The sequence below is a fragment of the Erinaceus europaeus genome, chromosome 13 (genome assembly GCF_950295315.1).
Source record: "Erinaceus europaeus chromosome 13, mEriEur2.1, whole genome shotgun sequence".
NCBI classification, from domain to species: domain Eukaryota; kingdom Metazoa; phylum Chordata; class Mammalia; order Eulipotyphla; family Erinaceidae; genus Erinaceus; species Erinaceus europaeus.
Window position 1 is genome coordinate 66,520,910 of NC_080174.1, and position 12,918 is coordinate 66,533,827.

Consider the following 12,918-nt stretch of genomic DNA (forward strand, 5'->3'; position numbering starts at 1 on the left):
CAACCTCTGTGGAGAACAGTCTGGAGAACTCTCAGAAGGCTAGAAATGGACCTACCCTATGATCCTGCAATTCCTCTCCTGGGGATATATCCTAAGGAACTCAACACATCCATCCAAAAAGATCTGTGTACACATATATTCTTGGCAGCACAATTTGTAATAGCCAAAACCTGGAAGCAACCCAGGTGTCCAACAACAGATGAGTGGCTGAGCAAGTTGTGGTCTATATACACAATGGAATACTACTCAGCTGAAAAAATGGTGACTTCACCGTTTTCAGCCAATCTTGGATGGACCTTGAAAAAATCATGTTGAGTGAAATAAGTCAGAAACAGAAGGATGAATATGGGATGATCTCACTCTCGGGCAGAAGTTGATAAACAAGATCAGAAAAGAAAACACAAGTAGAACCTGAAATGGAATTGGCATATTGCACCCAAGTAAAAGACTCTGGGGTGGGTGGATGGGGAGAATACAGGTCCATGAAGGATGATAAATGACATAGTGGGGGTTGTATTGTTAAATGGGAAACTGGGGAATGTTATGCATGTACAAACTATTGTACTTATTGTTGAATGTAAAACATTAATTCCCCAATAAAGAAATAAATTTTAAAAAAAGAAAAATTCATGTTAAGTGAAATAAGTCAGAAACAGAAGGATGAGTATGGGATGATCTCACTCTCAGGCAGAAGTTGAAAAACAAGATCAGAAAAGAAAATACAAGTAGAACCTGAACTGGAATTGGCGTATTGCACCAAAGTAAAAGACTCGGGGGGGGGGGGGGGGGGGATACATGCCCAAAAAGGATGACACAGGACCTAGTGGGAAATGTTATGCATGTATAAACTATTGTATTTACTATCAAATGTAAAACATTAATTCCCCAATAAAGAATTTAAAAAAAAAAAAAGAGTCCCTGTCTAGACAGCTGAGGTTTTTGAATCACTGTGCCTGGTGCACAGTGTATTTTTAATAATGCTTATTTATCGAATGGATTAAAGATAGATATTCAGATAGAGTATCTGAATATTCTGAAAACCAAATTGTTCTATGCAAATAAGGCAGTGACCATCTGTGCCTAGATTTCTTTCTTTATGATGCCTTACCTTAATTTACCCTCTTGGTAGCACTGGATAGAGCTGACCCTCCCTCTTTTAAACACTTTTCTTCTCTTGGCTAAAACTTTCTCCTGGTTTTCCTCTTACCACAGTATTCTCTCCTCAGCTTTCACTGTTGGCTTTTCTTCCCCTTGCTGACTTTGACCTTTGTCCTATTCTATTCTCTATGTGCCTTCATCCATGGCATCAAGCCATGCCAGATACTTCTCTATGTGCCAGATACTTCCAAATCAATGTTTCTAGTCCTAACCACTTCCTAGAAATCCAGTTTCATATTTCCACCCACCTATTTGACATTTCTACATCTCTACATGCCTATAGTGTGTAACTGTTGTTTGTTTTCTTATATGTGCTATTTGCCTGCTTGGTTTGGAGATTCCTTTCTAGTCTAGTGCATTTCACACCATGTAAATCTTGTAAGATTTAAAATAAAATCTCAGAGGGGATGGGAGTAGATAGCATAATGGTTATACAAAGAGACTCTCATACCTGAGGCTCTGAAGGTCCAGGTTCAATCCTCTGTACCACTATAAACCAGAGCTGAGCAGCACTCTGGTTAAAAAAAAAAAAAAAAAAAAAAAAAGTTTTTTTTTCTAAAGTCCCAGAGGCCTTGAACTATATTCTTGTAAATGACTATACTAAAAAAATTTTTGAGAGTCTATGGGATATGTACTCTATGGAATACTACTCTCCAATTAAAAAAGATGATACTGGAAGTTGGCCGGTAGCACAGTGGGTTAAGCGCACGTGGTACAAAGCACAAGGACCTGCAGCAGGATCCCGGTTCGAGTCCCCGGCTCCCCACCTGCAGGGGAGTCATTTCACAGGCGGCAAAGCAGGTTTGCAGGTGTCTACCAATATTCTCTCTCTCTCTCTCTGTCTTCCCCTCCTCTCTCCATTTCTCTCTGTCCTATCTAACAACGATGACATCAATAACAACAACAATAACTACTACAACAATAAGAAACAAGGGCAACAAAAGGGGGAAATAAATATATAAAAAAAGAAGCTACTGTATCCTTTGGGACAAAAGGAATAGAACTGTAAGTGATCATGCTTAGGGAAACAAATGAAGAGGTGGAAGACAACTACTGGATGGTTTCATTTATATGCGGAATCTAGAGAACTGAAACACATGAACTTGAAAACAACAACAAACTAAGACTTTCTGAAACTATGGTAGTTATTGTTGGGGGAGGGGATGCACAGAACTTTGGTAGTGGGGACAATATGGAACTGAACTATCTGCTCTTATAATCTTATGAACCACTGTTAAATCAGTGATAATAATTAAATCTTAAAAGTCTGATATTTGCTACCCTAGCATTCCTGGCATCTAGTCCTATGTCCTAGCACAGTCAACTGGATTTACCCAATGGCGATGCTGATTACTTAGCTAATTGTTCAAAGAAGTAGGGTGGGGCAGGTGCTAGTGGCAGAGATGTTATGGGCAGACATTACTGAGTACCATTATGGCAAGCAACAGTAGCATCCTCACAAGACTGGTTCTGCAGTCTGATCCTGAATTCTTACTCTCTTATCAAACAGTCCACTTTCCAAGGATTAGGAGGTGACACAGTGGATAAAGTGTTGGACTCTTAAGCAAGAGGTCCTGAGTTCAATCCCTAACGACATATATGTCAGAGTGAAGATCAAGTTCCTTCCTCTTACCTTTCTCATTAATAAATAAATGAGTCTTAAAAAAACAAAAAAAAGTAGCCCCTAGCCAGAAGGTGACACAGTGGATAAAGCACGGGAACCTCAAGCATAAAGTACGTCCTTTGGCATCATATATGGCAGAATAATACTTTAAATAATTTTTCCCTCTCCCATCAATAAACAATCAATCTTGAGAAAAAGAGTCTGTATGTCCACTTCTAAACTTGATAAATTTAACTTTTCTGGTAGTCCAGTAAATTATTATTTTTCCTACTTAAACCAGTCACATTTGGTATCTACTCTTGCTTGCTAGATTCTGTCTAGTGCATTTAATATATTTCACAAAATGAAACAGACTCAACACAAGCTACTTCCCTGCAAACCTACTCCTTCTCAGTTGTTCCCCCCCCCCCACTTCAGTAAACTATCATTTACTCAACTGCTCAGGCCATAAATCTAAATCATTATCATAGAGTTCTCCCTCTCTCCCTTATTCTCTTTAAAAAATTTTATTTATTCATTATTGGATAGAGACAGAAAGAAATTGACAAGGGAGGAGATATAGACAGGGAAAGAGACAGAGAGATACTTGCAGCCCTCCTTGACCACTTATGAAGCTTCCTCCCTGCAGAGAGGGACTAGGGGCTTGAACTGGAGTCCTTACGCACTAAGTGACCACTTAACCAGATGCACCACCACCTGGCCCCTCTCCTATTCTTCATATATAATCTATTAGGAAATCTTTTTTTAAAACTTTTTATTTATTTATTTTCCCTTTTGTTGCCCTTGTTGTCTTTTTATTGTTGTTGTAGTTATTATTGTTGTTATTGATATCGTCATTGTTAGATAGCACAGAGAGAAATGGAGAGAGGAGGGGAAGACAGAGAGGGAGAGAGAAAGATAGACACCTGCAGACCTGCTTCACCGCTTGTGAAGCGACTCCCGAGCCTGGGGCTCGAATCGGGATCCTTACGCTGGTCCTCGTGCTTTGCGCCACATGCGCTTAACCTGCTGTGCTACCGCCCAACTCCCTCTATTAGGAAATCTTATCAGCTCTACCACTAATTCACAGCCCCAAGACTCCATCAGTTTCTACTGTCCTAGTTTAAGGTACCATTATCTCTCACCAGAATTACTGCAACAACTTCCTAACTGTTCTTCCTACTTTTACTCTTGCCTCTCCCCTGCAACTTAGTGTCCATAAAGTAAGCCAAGAGACCTAAAAACAAAAACAAGCCTGACCATGTCATTGTCCTGCCTAGTACTTCAGCAACTTTTCTCCCTTGAATTTAAAAATGAAACTCAAACTTCTTATCCTAATTTACATAATCTCACTCTTGCCTGTATCTCAGATTTCATGTCCCGAATACTCTCCTGCTATGCTGCAGTCACACATGATGTTTTTTTCTCTCTTGAAGATACAAAGCTCTGAGAAGCATTTCTCTGATCTCAGCATGGATGGCTTCTTCCTCCAGTTCTCAGTTTAAGTTTATTTGCTCAGAGAGGTCTCTCCTAACGATCCCATGTGAATTATCTATTAATTTTCGACACAGTATTTATTCTCTGATATTCTTTCAAGAGGAAGATTAGTTTCTCACTACCATATCAATTTCCAAATTTCCAATGCACGTTGCTCTTACTATAAAAATAAAGGAGCATCATTTATACAAACTATTTTTGAGGACTATTACATTTTTTTTTTTAAGATATAGACAGAGAGTGAAAGAGACTACAGCACCAAGGCTTCCTTTAATGCAATGGGGGCAGGGCTGGAACCTGGGTTACATATAACAAAGCAGTGTACTATCCAAGTGAGCTATTCTGCCAACCTTATTCTTTTTTCAATGATTAATTTATTTCACAAGTGACAAGATACATTGAGAGGAAGAGGGAAAGAAGTCAGGGCAGCACTATAGCATGTGTGGTGCTAAGGATCTACTTAGGACCTCATAGGTACTAAGAGGTACTCTGTGTCACCTCTTGGGCTGCAAGACTATCACTATTCTTAAAAACAAGAAAAGCATATGTTACAGATTAGTAATCTTTTTGGCAAAGGTAAATTGCCCAAAGTCAAAAGGGAATTTGTGATAGAGCTAGAATCTAGCCCCAAAATTTGTTGATGACAGTGTCCAACTTCTGAAATTCATTTCCCAATAGAATGTTTGAAGTGTGCTTCTAGTTTCCCTGAACAGTTTCAGAAGCCACTAAGTAACTAAGATGTTTATAATCCTCTAATTGCTGCTTATTCATTCTTTCTGGTTTCAACTATCTCTGTTCTTGACAACACTGTCCTTTCCAGTTTATACTCCCTATATGATACAGCTCTTTTTTTTTTTTTAGTTAAGAGAAAGTGTGAACAAACTACCTTACAAGTCAAATCTAGCCTGCCAATTATTACTTTTCTGATCCATAGTCTGCTGCTTTATCCACTGCACCACTGGCTCACAATGTCACTTACTACTTTTTTTAAAATATTTATTTATTTTCCCTTTTTGTTGCCCTTGTTTTTCATTGTTGTTGTTAGATTATTGCTATCATCGTTGTTAGAACAAAGAGAAATGGAGAGAGGAGGGGAAGACAGAGAGGGGGAGAGAAAGACAGACACCTGCAGACCTGCTTTACCGCCTGTGAAGGGATCCCCCCCTGCAGGTGGGGAGGAGGGGGGCTGGAACCGGGATCCTTATGCCAGTCCTTGCGCTTTGCGCCACGTGCGCTTAACCTGCTGCGCTACTGCCCAACTCCCTATTACTTTTTTTAAAAGATTTTATTTATTTATTTATTTATGAGAAAAACAGGAGGCGAGAAAGAATCAGACATCACTCTGGCACACATGCTGCCGGGGATTGAATTTGGGACCTCATGCTTGACAGTCCAGTGCTTTATCCACTGCACCACCTCCCAGACCACCATTTATTACTTTTCATAGAACACAGTCATGGCCATTTGCTTCACAAGTGGTGAAATTATAAAAAAAGAAAAGAAAACCTACAATAGCAGAGTTGAACAGAGTAAATGCAACAGAGACCTGCAAAATCTCAAATATTTTGAGCCTCCTGCTCCACACCTGCAGGGGAAGTTGCTTCACAGGCAGTGAAGCAGGTCTGCAGGTATCTATCTTTCTCTCTCCCTCTCTGTCTTCCCCTCTTCTCTCCATTTCTCTCTGTCCTATCCAACAACAACAACATCAATAATAACCACAACAATAAAACAAGGGCAACAAAAGGGAATATTTTTTTAATTAAAAAAAGAAAGAAAGAAACTTTACTAAAGGGGTAAAGTCGATTTGTACAAGACCCCACACTTGGTGTCAAATATGTGCTTGTAGCAGTCTCACTCACTTACAGTGGTTCTTTAATTTATAAATTAAGGTTACACACTACAATCTTTCTCTACAACCTTGTAGGCTTCCTTGAAACTTTAGTAGCCTTATACTGACTAGTAGCTTAATCTTCAAAAGCAGCCATTAAGAAAAGCTAGTTGGGGAGTCCGGCGGTAGCTCAGAGGGTTAAGCGCACTTGGCGCAAAGCGCAAGGACCGGCATAAGGATCTCGGTTTGATCCCCTAGCTCCCCACCTGCAGGGGAGTTGCTTCACAAGCGGTGAAGCAGGTCTGCAGGTGTCTTTCTCTCGCCCTCTCTGTCTTCCTCTCCTCTCTCCATTTCTCTCTGTCCTATCCAACAATGACATCAATAACAACAACAACAATAACTACAACAACAATAAAAAACAAGGGCAACAAAAGGGAATAAATAAGTAAATATAAAAAAAAGTTAAAAAAAAAAAAGCTAGTTGTACTAGTTGTACTAGTACTAGTTGAAGTACCCAGAGGTACTACAGTTTTTGATAATCTGATAATGAAAGCAGAGTCATCAGAACACAGGATGTTGTTGTTGAAGACAAAAACAGTAACTTGTGAGCAGGAGTAGATAGTATAATGGTTATGCAGTGAGACTCTCATGCCTGAAGCTTCAAAGTCCCAGGTTCAATCCCCTGTACGACCATAAGTCAGAGTTGAACAGTGCTCTGGGCTTAAAAAAAAAAAAAAAAAGGGTTTTGGTTTATGAACTAAACTAGAACTAAATGAAATCTGACTATAATAGACTCCAACTCAGTTATGAAAGCCAGGCATGGCAGGGCCAGATGGTGGCACACCTGGTTAAGCACTTGCATTACAGTGTGCAAGGTGCAAGGACCCAGGTTCAAGTCCCTGGTTCCCACCTGCAGGAAAGCTTCACCAGTGAAGAAGCAAGGCTGCAGGTGTCTTTGTTCTCTTGATTTGGTTATCTCTACCCAATAAATAAGTAAAGATAATAAAAATTAAAAAAAAAACAAACAACTTAAGCAGGTAAAAGAAATAAATAAAATAGTCTAACAGACATGATATAACAGGGAGTGATAAAGGCCTTTGCAAAAAGAAAAGACACTGTTCTTCTAGCGTTTGCCAAAAGACACTATAAGATCAACCAAATCAAAGACACTGTTAGAGCAATCAAATCTAGCTGCAAACAAGAGCAGGATTTGATTCCAGATCACCAGCTTCTATCTCTTCTGTATCACTTTTATAAAAAGTCAAAATGTAGGGGAGTTGGGCAGTAGTGCAGTGGGTTAAGCCCACGTGGCGCAAAGCACAAGGACCAGCGTAAGGATCCTGGTTCAAGCCCCTGGCTCCCCACCTGCAGGGGAGTTGCTTCACAAGCAGTGAAGCAGGTCTGCAGGTGTCTATCTTTCTCTCCCCCTGTCTCCCCCTCCCATTTCTCTCTGTCCTATCCAACTACAACGACATCAATAACAACAATAATAACTACAACGATAAAACAACAAAGGCAACAAAAGGGAAAATAAATAAATATTTTAAAAAATTATTTAAAAAAAAAAGTCAAAATGTAACAGGCTGGAATGTAGAGCAGTGAATAAAGGGTTGGACTCTCACACATGCAGAACTGAGTTCAACTCTCAGCATCATATGTGCCACTGTCATGTTGTGATTCTCTCTCCTCCACAAATATCTTTAAAAAAACAAATTAAATAAACAAAACAAAACCCACTGTGTGCTCACTTAGGCAGCACATATACTAAAAGTGGAGTGATACAGAGAACATTATAGCATGGCCCCTGTGCAAGAATGACATGCCAATTCATGAAAAGTTCCTATTTTAAAACATTCTGATGTTTAGGGTAAACGACAAAGGAAGAGTATAACACTAGCGCAAGGACAGGAGGTGCCACGGAGAAAGGAACTCATGAAAGTCAGCTCTCAGGTTTGAGCTTGTCTCCAGCTCTTCGCACATTATTAAGAGGACTGTCAGTACTAAAGCTTCCCAGACCATACTCAGGAGGCAGAAGGCAGACTTGATGCCATTGTAGTTAGTTGAAGCATAGAGTGAAGCATAGAGTTTTCATAAATTTCTGCTCATCCCCAAAGAATAAAAAAATGAAATTCTTCCTGAAAAAAAAAAATTAAAATTAAATAAATAAATAAACAGTGGCCTGGTAGGTGGCACAGTGGGTGAAATGTTAAACTCTCAAACAGGAAAGCCCAAGTTTGATCCCTGGCATAGTGATGCTCTGACTCTCTCATTAATAAATTTAAAAAATATATAATTAACAAACAAACAAACAAAAAAATTCATACTGGAGCTGGGGCTCAATGATATAAAGCACAAGATTTGTATGCTTAAAATCCCAAGTATATGTCAAAGTAATGCACTCATTTTCTTTCTGAAGTTAATAAACAAAGATATTAAAAGATTTTAAAGCCAGAAAGTTAAATAAAAATATATATAGACATATGGTTCATTCCTTCATTAAAATTTGAAGAATAAAGAAAATTTTTTTGAAGAATAAACTGGGGAGATAGCATAATGGTTATGAAAAAGATATGCCAATGGGTTTGAATTCCCAGGTTAAATGCCTAGGACTACCATAAGCTAGAACTAAACAGTGTCCTGGTAAAAAAAAAAAAAAAAAAAATCTGAAGAATAAAAGTATTTAAATAAAACCACTTAACTAAACTTTTTTTAATCCCAAACAGTCTTACCTTCAACAACATATACTTTAGTCAAAGGAAAGTCAATACTCTTTGCCATTATTTCAATTTCTTGTTTAAGCTTGCCCTCAGGTAGAGGAGTGAATTTGTCAAATAAAGGGGCAATATAGTCAGCATAGATTGTGACAAGCACCTGAAAAATAAGTATCAGAACAACATATGACTATGTTCTTAAAGAAAAATTATTCATTATTCAGATTCAATTATACTCAAAAAACTATACAATCCCAGCCTTGATAAGAAAAACCTTATTTCATTTGTTCAGGTATGTTCAGGTTGAACATACCTGAAATTTATAACATACCTGAAAATTTATAACATCAGATAGTAGGAGCTCAATAACTGCTTGGTGAATTAAGTCAAATTGATTACTCTCTAGACGGCAAGAATTGAAAAGTCAAATGGTCCATTCAAAATTATCACGAAGATTCCCAACACTGCACAAGCCCATTGTCTTTCTGGCTAGGGAAGTAACTGGGAGAGGATCAGATCTGCATGCCTGAGATTCCTGGTTTGATCCCAGATGCCTCATGTATCAGAGCAATCCTTTGGCTTATCTCTCATTCTCTTTGTCTCCCTCATGTAATAAATAAAACAAAACTTAAAAAAAAAAAATTGTCTGCCTTCAAGAGTAATCATAACAGATCTGAAGTCTGCTAAAAAAAAAAAAAGAATAAAAAAAAAAAAGAATTAATAGAGTTTATGGTCCTTTGGTTAGCCTGACAAAATTTGTTACCTGCAGTTCTCAAAATGTAAACTTCGGTTCAAACAGTACTTCCTAGAGTATCCTGAAAGCATTTTTCCACTCTTTCCTCTCATTCAATATGCCAGAAAACAGGTATTTATTTGTAAATAAAACTAGCACCAATTTTCCAATCTTGATCCCAGCAATGGAAAGTAAAGCAATGAGCATTAAAATAATAAAACTGAAGGAAAACCTTGCCATCAATGGAGTTGAAAGAGCTGACAGGTATTTTCTGGGTCCGTGAATAGACCATTTTGATTATGTTGTAGTATGTGTGTTTATGCCGTTTAGAACATGAGAAAGAGGGAATGAAAATGTGGTGGGGGGGGAATAAGGAGGAAACGAGAGGAGGAAGTTAGAAAGGGACAAGGAAAAGAAGTGTGGGAAAAACTAGCGAAGGAAAGCAGAAAACTAGATCTTTTTATTCTTTCTTTTTCGTATGCTTCTTATAGCTAATCTCCACAACAGTCATAATTGGTAGACACTAAAGATTAGTCATTAATTGGTAGACACTAAAGATAAGTCATTAACTTATCTAACCACCCACTCCAGTGGCAACTCACAAATATACAGCCCAAAATTGTCTGACAATTAGTAAGCATAGCTAATAGGTAGCATCTAGCATCTGTAAGTCTATGTCTATATAAGAAGAAACAAATATCTAGTCAACTTCCCTTAATTCTATATCCATAAGTAGAAACCAGTGAAGAATTTATATGAGCACTATTTATATTTCACTAGTATATTAACAACTGTTTACATACTGATGAAAATTAAGTTACAGTTATCTCATCAAGGGACTTTTACAAAAAAAATAAAAATAGATACTACTCACCAGAGATACAACTAATGTGAACAGCCAGGCATAAATAAAAAAATAATCACCACCAATTTTAATAATGTAAAGTAGAAGTGAAGACACAGGCAATAAAATACACTGAGTCACAATAAATTTCTTGATTGCATCTTTCATGAAGAACCCCAAAGTCTGAAAAAAGAAGACATCATTATAAAACACCGAAAAAATGCTTTTAAAACAATAAATGAAAATGAAAGACAGATTATTCAAGCAATAATTAAAAAAAAAAAAGTAAAGTAACTGAGGGGCTGCCCGGGTGGTGGTGCACCTGGCTGCATGCACATGTCACAATGTCCAAGGACTTGGGTATGAGCACCCAGTCCCCCACCTGCAGGGGGAAAGCTTTGCAAGTGGTGAAGTAGTGTTAGAGGTGTCTGTCTCTCTCCCTCTCTCTTTATTTAAAATATTTTATTAGTGAGTAAGATAGGCGGAGAGAGAGAAAGAACCAGACATCATTCTGGTACATGTGCTGCCGGGGATTGAACTCAAGACCTTAATGCTTGAGACTCCAATATTCTATCCACTGCACCACCTCCCGGACCACTGTCTCCCTCTCTATCATCCCCTTCCCTCTCAATTTCCGGCTGTCTCTATCCAAAAAACAAAGATAACTTTAAAAAATAAAGTAATTGAGAAGGCTATTTCACTATAAATTACTAAACTTGAATAGTCTAATCTGAAAATCATTGTACTATGTACAGTCTGTTTAATAGGAATTACTATAAAGAATTATTTTATCTTAAGAATTCAAAATTTTCACAAATGTTCAGATGGTTTAAACATTACACACAATCCATGTGTGTCCTGTACCAGTCAAAATTGATAATTTTCACTGAATTGACATTCAAAGGGCAGTTTAAAACTGTTTAAATCAGATTATCTAAGATTAAGCCAATAGCCTTATAAACTAGTGTTATTTGTAACTGACAAACATCTTGGGTTGGTGTACTGAGTTGAAGTGGGAGTGTATGGTGGGAGATAGCATACTGGTTATATAAAAAAACTTTCAACTCTGAAGCTCCAAAGCCCCAGGTTCAACCCCGCTACTAAAGATACAAACTGGTCAACTGAAATGGTAGCATTTATTCTTGTTATGGTCCTTTTACAAAGCCTGCTGAATTTCAGATTCATCAGTAATGGCTTTAAAGTTTTGAACAGTGAGGGGCCAGGCAGTGGTGGCGTACCTGGTTAAGTGCACACATTATAGTGCACAAAGTCCTAGGTTCAAGCCCCTCGTCCCTACCTGCAAGAGGAAAGCTTCATGAGTGGTAAAGCAGGGCCGCAGATGTCTCTCTGTCTCTTTCCCTCTCTATATCCCCTCCCCTCTCAATTTCTCTGTCTCTATCCAGTAATAAATAAGTAATATTAAAAAGTTTTTAAGAATTTAATAATTGTTTAGAAGAGTTCTTTTCAAGTAGCTAGCAGGTTAGGCACACATGGCGCAAAGAGCAAGGACTTAGTATAAGGATCCCAGTTCCATCCCTGGCTCCCCACCTGCAGGGGGGTCGCTTCATAAGTGGTGAATCGGGTCTGCAGGTGTCTTTCTCTCCCCGTCTTCCCCATCTTTCTCTATCATATCCAACAACAACAGCTATAATAATAACAACAACAACGATAAACAACAAGGGCAACAAAAGGGAAAAAATGGCCTCCAGGAGCAGTGGATTCATAGCACAGACACCGAGCCCCAGCAATAACCCTGGAGACAAAAAAAAAAAAAAAAAAAAGAGTTCTTTTTTCTTTTCCTCCCAAGACCCATCCATGTAACACTATAAGCCAGAGTAGAACAGTGCTCTATTATTTTAGTACTGACATTCTCAAGCTATAAGACAAGAAAGAATGCCTTAAGATATTGATGTCTAAATAAAAAATTTTAAATTAACAGGCAGTGAGACTATTTTGTATGACTCTAAATAGTTTAAGACTATGAGTAGGTATCTTACATTTTATAATTTAAAGTAAAATCATTATTAGCCAAAATACTCGTGTTTATGTCAAGACTTTAAACCATGATCTTTACCATTTTTGCATTTTTTACCACTTTTTCCTCTATTAATACTTTAAAATAACACATTATGTTTCAATTATTACCAGCAGAGGACAAAAGCAAAACAGATCTTGTTGTCTGGAAGGTGGCACTGTGGAGAAACTATTGGACTCTCAAGCAGGTCCTGAGTTCAATCCCTGGCAGCACATGTACCAGGAGTGATGTCTGGTTCTTTCTCTCCTATCTTTCTCATTAATAAATAAATAAAATCTTAAAAAAAAAAAAGAAAGAAAGAAAGAAAGAAAAGAAAAAAGCAGATTTTCATATTTCAAAGACAACATTTGCATTCTTTTTTTATACCTGTTGGTTGAAACCATGCTTTTCTTCTATCACAAAAGTGTTATAAAGACTCCATGGCAAACCGGTCAATGCACTAAAAAGCGTAGCCAACAGCAGAAACACCAAAGACTGAGTGATCTAAACACAAAGGAGAAAAAGTCATT

At 37.9% G+C, this 12,918-nt stretch overlaps 1 protein-coding gene and 1 non-coding gene across 2 annotated transcripts in view; one reads left to right on the forward strand and one right to left on the reverse strand.

The window, feature by feature from the left end:
- ZMPSTE24 (zinc metallopeptidase STE24) overlaps positions 1 to 12,918 on the reverse strand; it is a 45,641-nt gene that overhangs the window by 18,552 nt on the left and 14,171 nt on the right. Inside the window, exons 4-6 of the mRNA XM_007536087.2 lie at positions 12,776 to 12,892; positions 10,405 to 10,557; positions 8,816 to 8,957 (exon numbers count right to left, since the gene is read on the reverse strand). Coding sequence (XP_007536149.1) covers positions 8,816 to 8,957; positions 10,405 to 10,557; positions 12,776 to 12,892 — 412 coding nt within the window. The remainder of the gene's footprint in view (positions 1 to 8,815; positions 8,958 to 10,404; positions 10,558 to 12,775; positions 12,893 to 12,918) is intronic.
- Positions 7,827 to 7,935, forward strand: LOC132532506 (U6 spliceosomal RNA). The gene has a single exon (XR_009544460.1). It is a non-coding gene; the product is annotated as a U6 spliceosomal RNA (small nuclear RNA).